This window comes from Marmota marmota, unplaced genomic scaffold (assembly GCF_001458135.2).
Source record: "Marmota marmota marmota unplaced genomic scaffold, marMar, whole genome shotgun sequence".
In the NCBI taxonomy this organism is placed as follows: domain Eukaryota; kingdom Metazoa; phylum Chordata; class Mammalia; order Rodentia; family Sciuridae; genus Marmota; species Marmota marmota.
Window position 1 is genome coordinate 48,685,370 of NW_025999853.1, and position 13,500 is coordinate 48,698,869.

At 54.3% G+C, this 13,500-nt stretch overlaps 1 protein-coding gene across 5 annotated transcripts in view; it reads right to left on the minus strand.

Annotated features, from left to right (window-relative positions):
* The window catches only part of Lrp1 (LDL receptor related protein 1), an 83,213-nt gene that overhangs the window by 20,877 nt on the left and 48,836 nt on the right, over nucleotides 1-13,500 (minus strand). For 4 of the 5 annotated variants that reach the window (XM_048806787.1, XM_015483154.2, XM_048806781.1 and 1 more), the window contains exons 30-48: nucleotides 13,243-13,417; nucleotides 13,060-13,154; nucleotides 12,689-12,838; nucleotides 12,363-12,503; nucleotides 11,852-11,986; nucleotides 10,015-10,146; nucleotides 9,626-9,760; nucleotides 9,310-9,439; nucleotides 9,079-9,205; nucleotides 8,555-8,706; nucleotides 8,344-8,468; nucleotides 7,667-8,044; nucleotides 6,039-6,228; nucleotides 2,622-2,826; nucleotides 2,088-2,280; nucleotides 1,193-1,318; nucleotides 864-992; nucleotides 512-631; nucleotides 187-300 (exon numbers count right to left, since the gene is read on the minus strand). In XM_048806787.1, coding sequence (XP_048662744.1) covers nucleotides 187-300; nucleotides 512-631; nucleotides 864-992; nucleotides 1,193-1,318; nucleotides 2,088-2,280; nucleotides 2,622-2,826; nucleotides 6,039-6,228; nucleotides 7,667-8,044; nucleotides 8,344-8,468; nucleotides 8,555-8,706; nucleotides 9,079-9,205; nucleotides 9,310-9,439; nucleotides 9,626-9,760; nucleotides 10,015-10,146; nucleotides 11,852-11,986; nucleotides 12,363-12,503; nucleotides 12,689-12,838; nucleotides 13,060-13,154; nucleotides 13,243-13,417 — 2,952 coding nt within the window. Of the gene's footprint in view, nucleotides 1-186; nucleotides 301-511; nucleotides 632-863; nucleotides 1,066-1,192; nucleotides 1,319-2,087; nucleotides 2,281-2,621; nucleotides 2,827-6,038; nucleotides 6,229-7,666; nucleotides 8,045-8,343; nucleotides 8,469-8,554; nucleotides 8,707-9,078; nucleotides 9,206-9,309; nucleotides 9,440-9,625; nucleotides 9,761-10,014; nucleotides 10,147-11,851; nucleotides 11,987-12,362; nucleotides 12,504-12,688; nucleotides 12,839-13,059; nucleotides 13,155-13,242; nucleotides 13,418-13,500 lie in introns of all 5 variants that reach the window. The other variant, XM_048806797.1, reaches the window with a different exon arrangement.

The window sequence follows — 13,500 nt, forward strand, 5'->3', positions numbered from 1 at the left end:
CTGGCCCCCCAGCGCCTTCATGTATTTCAGAAAGCTGGAATGCTGTCCACGTTGACAACTCACCGCCCCGCTCCCTGAATCCCAGGGAGTCCAGGAGCAGGAAGGGCAGGGGAATGCCAAGAGGACATGGGGCAGGGGAGACCAATGGGCTGAGGCTCCAGGAGGGACTGGTGGGACGTTACTCACTGCAGTTCATCTCATCTGAGGCGTCGTCACAGTCCACGAACTGGTTGCAGCGGCTGGAGTTCCCAATGCAGGTCCCATCCCGGCAGCGGAATTCGCCCACACCACAGGCAGTCTCTAGAACAGCGCCACCCAGTACTGTCAGGTCAGAGTCCCCTCCAGGGGGGCCAGGAGGACCTAGGACAGAGCTCCTGGCCCAAAGCATCTGTTCAGCCTGTCTTCAGAGTGCCTTGAACTAGATGCGCAGGGCCTGGGAACAAAAGCTCTGCCAGGGCAAGGGTGAGGTCTGGGGCTGGGGCTGGGGTTTCGGGGGGCGGGTCCCACTTACTATTACAGGGAATCTCATCAGAACCATCCCCACAGTCATCTGCCCCATTGCACCATAGCATGTTGGACACACAGCGCCCGTTGTTGCACTGACGGAATGTCTTCTTGCAGCGGCGGGAGTCTGCAGAAGGGGGAGTGTCACAGTAGGCTGGGGAAAGGCTACCTCTATGACTGTGAGCATAAGTTCACTGCCAGCTATAAGCTCCATCCAGGCCAATGGTGCTTCTGCCCTTATGAGCTCCCAGAATTCCTTCTCAAACCATGGAGTTGGGTCACAACACTGACCAGGGGCCTGGGGGAGGAGGACCAGGGCCCTGGGCCTGGGAGTGGAGGGGCTGGTGTGGGCTCCTTACTGCAGTAGGAAGGCTTCTCATCAGACTTGTCCTTGCAGTGGGAGACACCATCGCACGTGAGGCTGAAGTTGATGCACTCGCCATTGGCACACTCAAACTCATCTTGGGCTCGGCAAGAGGAATTCACCGCTGGGGAGGAAGGTGGGGGAGCTTCATAAGTCAGGGCCCCTGCCTGAATGCCCATATCCCTCTCCCCTGCGGACTGGGGTCATTGTCAGAGCCTCCTTGGCAAAAGAGCCTCTGGGCCTGGGCTGGAGAGTCTGGGAGATGATCCCCCATGGGCTCATGACCCCAGCAGCTCCTTTCTCAGCCCCTCTTCACTCACTCACCGCGGCAGGTGAGGTCCTCCTGGAGGATTCGGCCTCCTCGGCAGGAGCAGTTAACATGGCCCTGGTGGGTGAGCAGGCACAGGTCCTGGCAGCCCCCGTTGTTGATGCGGCAAGGAGAGAGTTCACCTGAGCAGGGACGGGTGACCACAAGCTTCAGAATGTGCTCTGCTGCACACACACCCAAGGTGCCCCACTCAGCCCCGGAGCCTCCTAGCACAGCAGTTCACAGTAGGGTGCGCAGCTGCCTTGGGAAGCCAGGAAGGGATGTTGGGATGGTGAGGTGCCGATGTATGTGCTCCTAGTTGGGGCACTCTGGGCTTTGAGGTGCATCTCAGGGTGATTCTCATCCAAGGAGCCTTGAGATCACATGTACAGTGGTGGTCCCAGGGCATGTGTGAGGAGCAGGTGAGAAGCCTGGGAAAGCTGTGAATCTGGGTGAGACACCTGGTCAGCATGGGCATGCGCATATGCATGCACAGGCTGAGGGTGGGTATAGGCAGCACCTAGCATGCCTAGTACTGACGGAATATCTACAGTACACCACGTCCTGTAGTGTATGGTGGCTCTGGGTGGAGGCAATGACCAGGGTGTGTGGTGGGCTGTCCAAGGATGTAGATGAGACCTGGGGAGGTGTGGGTGATTTGTGTGGGTGATTTGTGTGTGTGCACACATGCTTTAAATAAGATGGGCCTAGGAGTGTGCAGGTTTGTGTATGTGTGTGCACAGATGTCTTGAGGGGTCTGGACTAGAGGATTGCTAAATGCTTTAGAATTTCTTGAGGGCAAAGGTATGTACAAATGTGTTTGTACAATGGAGGCCTCAGGAAATCAAGACCAGGTTGTAGTGTGTGTACAGGCACAGTGAGAGTAAGGCTGGTGAGGGTGGCCCTACTCACAGCTGTTGGTGTCGTTGGCCACGGCGATGATGCCCATGGGCTGTTGGGGGATGTCCACACGCAGCAGCTTCATGTCGCTGCCCACATATTTGTTGGCCCGTTGCACTGCCCGCCGTACCCAGTCGGTCCAGAAGATGTGCTCCCCATACACAGCCAACCCGAAAGGGTGGACTGGCTCTGACTTCAGGATCACCTATGGAGACCACAGCTTCACTGTCACAGTGTGGCTCAGACCTCTTATCTGACTCTGCCTCTGGGCTGGCAGGAGGGACAGGAGGGCCTGGGAAACCACAGAACAGGAAGGACCTGTGGAGGCATCTTGTCATCTCCCTTGTCTAACTGATGAGGAAACCAGGCTCTGACAGGGCTCATGAGGGCTGTCCAGGGCCAGGACCCAGTGGGACTTCTCATCTCTTCCTGTTCTTCCCACTGTGAAGCACACCTGCTTTTCTGATGCTCTGTGACTGGCAGACTGGCTATCCCCTGACCCTGGCCTCCCCCTGTGCTGTCCGCCTGCCCACCCTGTAGACTCACATAGCGGTGGGAGCCGTCATACTCGCACCGCTCAATCTTGTCCAGGGTGGCATCGGAGAAATAGAGCTTCTCTGCACGGTGGTCGATTGCCAGGCCATTTGGTGTGCGGATGTCTTTCTCAATGAGAGTCAAGACGTTGGCTCCAGACAGGGCTGCCCGCATGATGCTTGGGTGTTGCTCATTCCAGTTGGTCCAGAACATCAGACTGGGGGGAAGAGGAACACAGGGCTCAAAGAGTCTACCTTGGAGAGCATGGGCCAGCTGTGAAGACAACTAGAACCCAGGGGCTTGTCAGGGAATACACCAAACCGCAGGGTATGGGAACCTCAGCCATGGAAGCCAACATAACCCTGATGTCTGGGAAGCGCCTGGCTACTACTCACACAATTCACCCACTACACGGTCAGGTCTGATTTATGGTGTGTAGGTGTGTGTACACACATAGGCACACTACAGTGTCTCTGACATGTCTGTCTGAATTTACTGAGATGAGAAATCATGTAGCCAAGTGAGTCAGGAACTCAGGTTCCAATCCTGGCTCCACCACTCACTAGGTAGGTGCCCTTAGGCAACTTACTTCACCACCATGTGCCTCAGTTTCCTGAGGCTGCAGGGGCCATTTAACATAACAGTGTGACAGTGTAGTTCATACGTATTGGGTGGTGAGTCCTGGGCTTTTGTTCTCCTAGATTCACACTCACTTGGGCCTGGGCTGTGTAGGGGAACCAGTACTTTCCAGTGGTGCTCAGACAACCCTTATACACACTGGACTCGGAGAACCACCCAAGGACACAAAAGCCAGTTATGTCATTGAATTCTCCAGTAGGACCTGTCTTTGCCCCCTCCCGCCTTGGCCTAGTTACTGCTCTTATCACACAGCTGGGGGACTCATCTCTTTGAATCTCTCTAGTCTCACTCATCTTACTACCCCCAACTAAGTCCCCCACCACAACTGAACTATTGCCTTCTCTGCTAGGGCCATGGAGGAAAACTATGCTTCTTGTCCATCAGGGAGCTGAGCTGCTCCTGAGTCTCTGTGAGCTCATGAGGACAAGGCTGCAATTGTAAAGGCCTCATCCTGGAGAAGGGCCAGGGGTTCTTGATGACCATGGAATCAGGATAGGAGTTTGGAGAGAGGTACCATCTCCCTCCAGCTTGTCCAGAGAAAATGGGTGTCCCGGGACAGCAGCTAGAGTCCCCTCCTTGCCTTGTGAGAGCTGACTTGACTTGTCCCCACCAGGGACTTTCACACCCTCAGATCCAGCCCAGGTCACATTCACAGTGGGAGGTGGCTTTCCTCCTGTAGTCAACAAACTTGCATGTGTGGGGTTATGGGTGACGCCACGGTGGCTTCTAAGTTTGGTAAAGTTGCTCCATGGGAAGGTACAGTGGGAGCAGAGGAAGGCTTTCCTGGGACAAGCACTCAGCAGCCAGGAATATGGCAGACCTTCTACCCATCTGACTGTGAGTTTCCCAGGCCCTCTAGTGCCCCAATGCCAGCTTCCAGGCAGACTTGGTAAGGAGGCAGGGTCATCTGAGCCTCTGCTCACATCTGCCCCTCCGTCTGTTCCATATAGCTCCTTCCAACTCCCCCAAAGTGCCTGCTCCTTCTAGCCAAGAAAGGCCCCCAAGATAGCCCTGCCCTGTCTCCTTGTGTACCTTGTGCCCTTCCCCAGCTTCAGTGTACTTCAGCCATCGCTCAGACTAGGGCTCAGAACGGCCTCTGTGATAACATGTTCCCTGACATCCAGTCAAGGGCACGCCCTGGGCACACAGTCAAAAAGCTCCCTGCCACCTCGACTCAGTAGAACTAGACACACCTGAGGCAGGGCTCCAACTCTCTTGTTCCCTACTGAGTCCTCAGCACATCCCTAGTTCTCTGGAGCCATTTGCTCAGTGAACAACAGAACTGACTGGGGTGAGAGGAAAGGAGCTTGGTGGGTAACCATGAGGGACCTTCCCCTGGGATGGGGGTGGGATGCAGGCCAGGGAGCCCAGCATGATGGTCCCTTCAAGGAGGCTCCAGGCCTATGAAGGACAGGCCCTGTGGCCAGCCCCAGACAGGTGGGGTCACCAAGGGTCATGGCAGGGAAGCCTGGATCTTCGTCATCAGTCATGTCCCTACAAGCCAGACATGCTGAGGCAGGAGGGAACAGAGGGCCCTTGTGCTGGGTCAGCTATGCCAGGCAGGCTGGGCTGGGGCTGGATTAGAATTACATCAGGGTGAGGAATCTCAGTTCAGTACACTCACCGTTTCTATGTAGTGGCTTTTGGGTTTTGTTTGTCCCTTAGTTTCCTAGTAAAGCTTTTTGAAAACATTCCAAATGCTTCTGAATCAGGGGAAAAAGTGTCCACATGTGGGCCAGGATTGCCATGGTGCAGGGTGGGTCATGAGAGGCCCACACAGTGGGGTGAGGGCTGTGCCTGCAGGAGCACAGAGCAAGACCCCAGGTAGACCCTGGGGAACTGGGGAGCATCCACCCATAGGAGGTTTTCTTCAAGTTCTTTCTGGCTTACCCTCTTGCCTTCCTTGCAACCCGACCCCAGCTTCCTGGTCTGCCAATACCCTGAAGAACTGCGGAGGTCCCCTTGCTGTCCTTCCCTGCCTTTAGCTTTCCCTCACCTAGGCTTTGACTCAAAAGGCCTTTCCCTATGCAGGCTTTGACTTTCCCACTTTCAGGTCCTGAGCCGAGCACAGCCTCCATGATGCCTCTCAGTCCCTGTGACAGCCCTGTGCTGCTGTCATTGCTGCCCATGAATAGGACTGCTCTGCCCAGCTAGGGGGCATGAACAACAGGCTCAGCCTATGGATTTCACATTCCTGGGGTTCAGTGAACATTCTTCTTCTTCTTTTTTTTCTTTTTGGTAATGGGGGTTGAACCCAGGGGTGCTTAACCATTGTGCTACATTACATTCCCAGCCCTTATTAATATTTTATTTAGAGACAGGGTCTCTAAGTTGCTTAGGGCCTCACTAAGTTGCTGAGGCTGGCTTTGAACTTGTGATTCTCCTGCCTCGACCTCCCAAATTGCTAGGATTACAAGGCGTTCGCCACTGTGCCTGGCTCAGTGAACATTCTCTACCTGAAGTTTTGAGTCCTAGAGCACTAGAGGACCTACTCTGTGCCTTGAACTTAGCTGTCTGACGAGTGAATCGATCACAAAAGCCAAAGTGTCCTCCACGACTCTGACCTTCCCTTTGGTTCCAGCACCTGAGTATTATCCTTTACTATATCACAGATGAGGAAACAAGCTCAGTGAGGTTATGCAGCTCACCTGAAGCTACACAGCAGAGAAGGGTGAAACCTGGGTTGCTGCCCACCTCTACAACTCCTCCATCCCCAACCTGGGGCTACCTGAAGCAGTTTCTGCTGCCCCCTCAGCCCACCTCTCCCAATCCCCAGGCCTGGCAGCTCACTTCTGGCATTCATCCAGCACGAAGGCCCGTGGGTGGTCGTCTCCAGACATGGTGATAACTGTCTCTCGCTCAAAAGCCCCTGGACGAGTCTGGTCCACTGTGTGGCGGGTGATGGTAGATGTTGTGTAGCTTGTCCAGTAGAGAGTGTCCCAGCCACGGTGATAGGCTAGGCCTTCCACAGAGCCCACGTCTGTAAAGAGACAGGAGCAGCCACGGTAGGGAGTGGGCCAAAGAGCAGAGCCAGAGGGGAGCCTGGGCAGGAGCTAAGGCCAATGGCCTGAGGCACCTGTTCTCTGGCTGGAAGGGGGAGTATGGGGAGTATAGGGTGTACGGAGCAGCACAGAGACTTTGGTGCCCCAAGTACCAAAGTACCTTGACTCTTATCTTAGTATCTTGACTCTTCCTGGACCACCTTACCATCACCCATTCAAGTGATCCACGGCCTACCTGCCTAACCCTTCTTGCTATCAGCCCACTCTTGGGCAACTTGGCTTATGTGTGCTCACACTTTTCAAGAGCTACCGATTCTGCCCACTGGGGTGCAGACCTAAATGTGGACCTCAATAACTTGACTCCTGCTTGGGCTGGAGTGGGGAGCTTCCTATTTCAAAAGACCTGAACTGAATCGTTTGGTAAAGGAGACATCTTAAACTACATGCACTATGAGAGACAGAGCCGAATGGTGGTACTGAAGGAAGACTCAGGGTTAGTGGCTTCCAGCTGTACGACAGAGCAGCTGCCGAAAGGCTGTGCTGCATTGTAGTCCCAACACCCTGAAGGGAGGGGCGGTTCTACCCATCTCTCTGATCAAGCCATGATTTCAGAGTGTTGAGTTTAGCTTTGGACACTTTTTTTTCCCCCCTCTGGTGCTGGAGATAAAACTCAGGGCTTTGTGCATGCTTAGCACACACTCTACCACTAAGCTATACTCCAGTTACACCCACATGCCTGTTTACAGATATGTGGACAGGACTTCATGATACAGAAGATGTCCCAGCGAGAACAGGTTTGCTCTGCTGTATACGAAGCACCTCATTCAGCTCCTAGCAGATCTTTATGGACCAACTAAATGAAGGAATGAATAAATGAATCAAAAGGACTGAGCTAACCAGCCTGCAGCAGAGAAAATGTAGTGGGGCAACATAGCAGTTTCCAAAGAGCTAAAAGTCTGTCATAGTAGGACAGTCCTATGGGTGTAACCACCCTTGAGCATGACTTCTCTGTGCCGAGCTAAGCTTTCACATGTAGCATCTCTGGGATCCTGTCTCCCATCAGGTGAGAAAGCTAGGGCTTGGTGAGAGTGAGAAGCTTTTCCAAGCTACTGAAATGTTAAGGGACTGGAGCTGCACCTTGGCCCGAGTCTGCAGCCTATGGTTTGCATACTGGGCTCTGCTAGGAGAATATTGTGGGCAGCCTATGGGCAGAATTAGGCCCCAAGGGAGCCACCTGACTCCAGATAAGGAGAAACTTTGAAGTAACTACAACAACACAGTGATCCAACTGGTTCTTAGCTAGGGACCTACAGCAGGTAGAATTCAGAGCCAGGGGAGGGTGGGCTGGCTGATATCTGTAAGTCTACACTGACCCTCCCACCCCCACTTCCTGGGAACACATGGGGTCTGGCTCACTCTCCACAATGGTGGTCCTCCCGGAGCCATCATCGTTGATCTGCTGGATGTTCCCAAAGTGAATATCGCTGAAGAAGATGCGATTAGGGGTGCCTGGGGAGGTGCCTGCTCGGTAGTCGAAGGCCAAGGCGATAACATTCTTCATGTGCTCAGGGTCCTCAAAGGGCTGCACAGGTGCATTAAGGTTGCGCTCATCCGATAGGTGGATGCTCTTGAGGATGGTGCGCTCTGAGTAGAGCAGGTAGCCGGCATATTCACGACAAGATGCCCCATCTTCTGCCAGCATTCCATGGGCACAGGCACAGGCCCGCTGTCCACCACCCCGGTACAGACACAGCTGCTGGCACCCACCATTGGCTACTGCACACACATTGGTGCCTGTGGGGAGAGGGGGTTACAGAGGGCACAGTCCACCTTTTGAAAAGGCTCACTGGTGCCTCTGTCAGCTGAGTCCAGTGGAAATTCCATCCTGCTCATCCTCAGCTCAGATGACCCTCCAGGACCCAGAGCCCAACATCCAGATCTGTCCAGGAGATAAACCTCTCCTTCCAATCCTGGGGTCTTGGGAGTCACTGGTAAGTGCCCCTGTGGGTCAAACCTCTCTCCCAGACCCTCTCACTCCTAGACCTGGCTGTCCTCAATGGACTCTCCTCCCTAGCCTAGGGCCTCAGCCTCACCTTTCTGCCGGTCCCTGTTGAAAACCTTGATGTCTTTAAGCTGCACTCCAATGCCAGTTCGCAGGGGCACAGAATCTGTGGCATTATCTTTGCTCCCGCGCTTGATGGAGCCATTGGCATGAGTCCTGGGGGGAAGGGAAGGGTATGAGCAGGGTGTTGATGGAATCAGGAGGGAGGGAACAGATGAGAGATGGCAAGGCAGAGCCCTCACCTGTCACTCCAGTAGATGAAATCCTCAAACACAGACACTGAAAACATGTCCATGTTGTTGCTGGATAGGACCACCTCACGGTTCTCACCCGTCTCCAGGTCGATGCGCTCAATTTTGTCCATCCGAGCGTCACACCAGTATAGCTTCCCATCCTGTGGGACAGAAGTACCCACCTTGCTTCAGAACCATGCTTCCCTCCAGTTCCCATATCCCAGAACAGTGTGTGGCCTGCACGGAACCCTTAATTTAGCTTTCCCCACTTCATCCAGGTCCTCTGACTTCTGACTTGCCTAAGATGCCACTCTCTAGGTGTCCCTCCACTTCCCACTTCTGAGTGACCCTTCCATCATCCCTAGGGCAGAGAAAACCTATTCTGGGTAGGGGATGGACTAGAAGATTCCATGACTCTCCCTGTTCCATGTCTTCCCCGTGAATGGGGCTCATCACAAGGAGATTCAGAATGGTAGAGCACAGAGCCAGGGGGATCTAGCCCATTAGCTGCAGGGCTGAGTATGGATCCAAACCTGATAGTCCACTGAGATGCCATTGGGCCAGCTGATGCTGACATTGACCAGCACCACTCGTTCTGTGCCATCTAGTCGAGACCGCTCAATACGGGGGTACTGACCCCACTCAGTCCAGAACAAGTACCTGCGGGATAAAGGTGAAAGTGGAAGGTCAGTCCCCAGACCATGCAGGAGAGGGACCTCTTCAGTGACAGTGCCAGACCCAAGCCAGCCTTTCTAGCTCCTCACCCCTTTTCCGGGTGGACAGTGATGGCCCGGGGCTTGTCTAGACCCTGGGAGATGACTACGTAGCGGAAAGAGCCATTGAGCCGGGCGACCTCGATGACATCAAAGCCCTGGTCTGTCCAGTAGATGTTGCCTGAGGAGGAAGTTGGTGGGGCTCAGGGAGATCAGTGGGGACATATTACCTGGTACCCTTCTGCCCTTAGATCCCTATGTAGCTCCCCATTGGCTCCTGCCTACTCCTTTCCCTCTTCTTCTGAGGCCCCATGTTCCCCCCAGTCCTCTGCCCCACCCCGAGTCCCTGGTCTCTCCCACTGCTCACCTGCCATCCAGTCCACTGCAATACCCTCCACACGGCCAATGCCATTGGTTACCACATCCTCGCGCCATGTCTGGTCCCGCTTGGCTCGACTGATGGTGCTCAGGCCCATGTCCACCCAGTAAATGGTGTCATTTTCTGGAAGTAGAGGAGCCAACAGGAGATGCTCAACAAGGCAGGGGCAAGGAAGGGGATCAAAGTCACAGAGTGGGTCAGGGTAGAGGTGGGTAAGTGCTGTAGGCACCTGGTGCTTGGAAGGTGAGGCAGTGGGCAGTGGGGAAGCTCTAGTAAGTTCTCTTCAAGCCAGCGCAGGCAGCCTGTCACTGGGCCTCAGAGTGCACCCCCCCAAAGATCCTGGCCATGTCCCACTCCCCCGCTACCAAACGGCTCACCAGCATGGAAGTCGATGCCAACAGCCAACGAGGTCCCCGACACTGGGACCAGAGCATCTGACTTGTCATTAGGATCCAGGGGAATTCCCCGGATTCCCTCGTGCACAGAGTACAGGAGAAAGGAACCCACACCTGAAACACAAGGACACTTCATGCATGGGCCTTGCTGACATCCTTGAGGCTTGGCTCCTGTCACTCTTAACTTGTTATCTGCATCCCCTTCTGATATTGCCCACAAGCCATGTTCTCTACCCACCATATATACACACTCTGGCATGAGGCCAGGAGCCTGGAGCTTGGTGGGAAAGAGTCACCAGGCCAGTAAGTCTGGAGAACAGGGCTCTGCTGGACCTCTAGCTACCACTAGAGGGCAGAAGAGACCCAGCTTTCTCTCCCTGAGCTCTGCCCTCCTCCAACAACCAAACCTACTACCCCTCAAAGGGCCTTAGGGAGAGTCTGGGAGGACTGAACAGAGAATCAGGACTTCAAATTTGTGCTCTACTGACCTTAGTTTCCTCTTTGTCCCGACTCTGCTCTATGCCTAACCCTTTCCCAACTGAAACTCAAACCTTCCTAGCACCTAGCTGGTCTCATTCCCTATACCCACTTCTCAGGAGGCGCCACTTCCAGGCATCACCAAATCATCCCTTGTCTTTATCCTGTGGACACAGTGTAGCCCCAAATGAATCCCTAAGTGGGCCCTGGTTGCTCAGGCTCCATGAAAAAAAAAAAAAGAATGAATGGTTGGTCAAGCGAGTTTGGAAAACCTCAGACACTGGAGAGCTTTCTTGAAAAATTCTCAGCACATAAGCATATTCAAGGCTCTGAGAAGTTGTGCAGTAAAAATACACTGTCCAACTTGGTTCAACCCAGCATTTGTTTCTGTAACATCTCACCACATCAAAGAAGGAGGTTCCTGGGAGTACACTTTGGGAAATGCTGTCCTGGGGCAAGCTTGTAAATCAGTTAGCAAGTTCTTGTGAAATGTCTCTCAGTCTCTCTCACCCCTTCCCTTCAATCCAGCTGCTCCGCCCAGACCAGGCCCCAACTCCACACGGGGATTACTCCTAATAGCCTCCTAACTGGTCTAACTGCCTCGGTTTCTCCCTCCCCCATTCTGCGGGCTCTCTGCCACCTGGTTAATCTTTCCCAAACATCACTTTCCAGGCATTACTGGCAGAGAACACATAGGAGACTTGCTCTCCCTCACAGCCTTATCACCAGGACTTCCCACACCCTACCTGCCACTCAGCTCAGGGCCCCTGCACACACCCACTTATTCTCCCGAACTTTGGTTACTTGGCTTTAGCTATACCTCTTGCCTTGTGCATAGCCCTATCTGCTTTTCTTTTTTCTGTGTGTGTGTGTGTGTGTTTGTATGTGTGTGTATGTGTGTGTGTGTGTTGGGGATTGAACCCAGGGCCTTGTGCAATGCTAAGCACATGCTTTACCACTGAGCTGTATCCTCTTCTTTGAGCCACATACTCCAATCCTATCTGTCCTATAAACCCAGCTCAGAACACACCTTTCTTGCTGGCATCTTCTCAAAAACCTAATGCAGTCATAGCCACTTTATGGTCCAGCTTCCCTGTCATGTTGATCCCATCTTCTGGCTCAGGCTACAGAGCATAGGGACAGGAAGTCCTGTCCCTGTGATTTCCCCACAGCACCCAGCACATGCTTAGTTTTACTAAGTATCTAGCCCAGAAAACCCTTGATAATACATAATGATTACAGTCTTGGCACCAAGGTAAGAGGAAGTCGTAACCACTGTAGGATTGGAGGAGTCAGGGCTGGGGGCCTGGGCCCAGGCAGGGAAGACAGGTTGAGCACTGACCTTCGCAAGCCTGCTGGCCACTCCGGAGGCTGTAGCCGGCTGTGCACATGCAGGAGCGGGTTGTCTCTGATGTGGGCAGGCAGAGCTGGGAGCAGTCACCATTGTTGACACTGCAGGGGTTGCTGCCCTCATGGTCTGGGGAAAGGAGGCAGAAGGAAGAGAGAAGGGTTAGATGGCCCTCCCAGAATCAGCTGCTCAGGGACAGGATGGTCACCACCTTTACCCTGGACCTGGTGGGGTCACCACCCAACTCAACTCTCAGGTCTTCTGACCTCCCCGGCCTGGACCTTGTGACCCGGCTACTATAAACCTATAGGGCACCTTTGTGGGAATGAAGAAAAGGAAACCCTGTGGGTGGTGAGTGGAGCTTAACCCACTTTCATCCCCATTCATCCCCTTTGCCCCACTGTTTTGGCAGGCTGCTCTTGGTGGCAGCTTGAAGCCTCTCTCTGGCTCCCAACCCCCTTGCCGGTGAAGCCTGGATACCAGGGCTCTTGTTCCCTCTGCTCACCCAGCTGGATGCTCTCGTCATAGACCTTCATGTGCATCACCAGTGTGGTGCTGTTCCGCAAGACCACAGACCCTGAGCCATCAGCCTTGTTGCATGTGCCCATCTTCTCTGACACCTGATCTGCCCACCACAGCTTGTCCCCTGAGGTGGCAGGAGGGAATGAGATCCTTAGGGAGGCCCTACACGTAGCTCTCCTGAAGGGCTTGATGTCCTGAAGTCATCAGACCTATCCCATAGGGTGACCCCCAGACCAGCACCCTGTTCCCAACAGATCTGGCCTGGCCAGCCCTGCTCCCATCCATCCCTACTCCCTCCCTGGCCCTCACCCATGATGGCCAGGGCAGTGGCCTTGCCCAGCTGGCTCCGCATGGTCTCAATGATCTCTAAACCACTCCCATCCAAGTTGCAGCGGTTGATGGTGTGGTTCCCCGAGCTGATCCAATACAGCTTGCTTTCAGGGAAGTCAATAGCCAGGCCTGAAAGAGGAAGGTGTCACTGCCAGGGAGCCTGGCACCAGGGTGGACCCAGGGCTGGGAACGGAGTATGTGTAAAGGGCATGTGGTTCTGGTGGGGAGGTTGGTGAGGACAGGCACTAAGATGGGGACTGTTGGGGTAAGGGGAAACTGAGAGACCCTGTGAGCATCTTTAGATGGAGGATTAGAGAAGGGCTATAGAGAAAGGGAGGGCCAGCTCGTACCCACAGGGCCCCTCTGGCCACTGAAGAGCAGGGTTCGATTGCTGCCATCCATGTTGGCCATGCTGATGTTGTCGCCATCGGTCCAATAGAGCTTCCTGGAGGAGGATGTCGAGAGGGGAGGGTCACAGTCTTTTCTTTCCTGGCCCCACTCCCAAGCTCCCCACGCCTGGGCCCTGGACTGACCCGCGCAGGGGGTGGACGACCAGGCCATGGGGCTGCTCCAGGCCCTGCACCACTGCGTTCTTGAAGGAGCCATCCAGTCGGGCCACGTTGATCTGCTTCTTGTTGGTATCATAGCTCGTCCAGAACAGGTTTCGAGATACCCAGTCCACAGCTAGCCCATGGGCATTTGGCAAGTCTGGAGGAATAAGCAGAGGGTTGGTGGTTGTGTATTTTCAGGGCATAGGTCAAGAGGGGAGCTGGAGTGGTTTCTGGAGAACA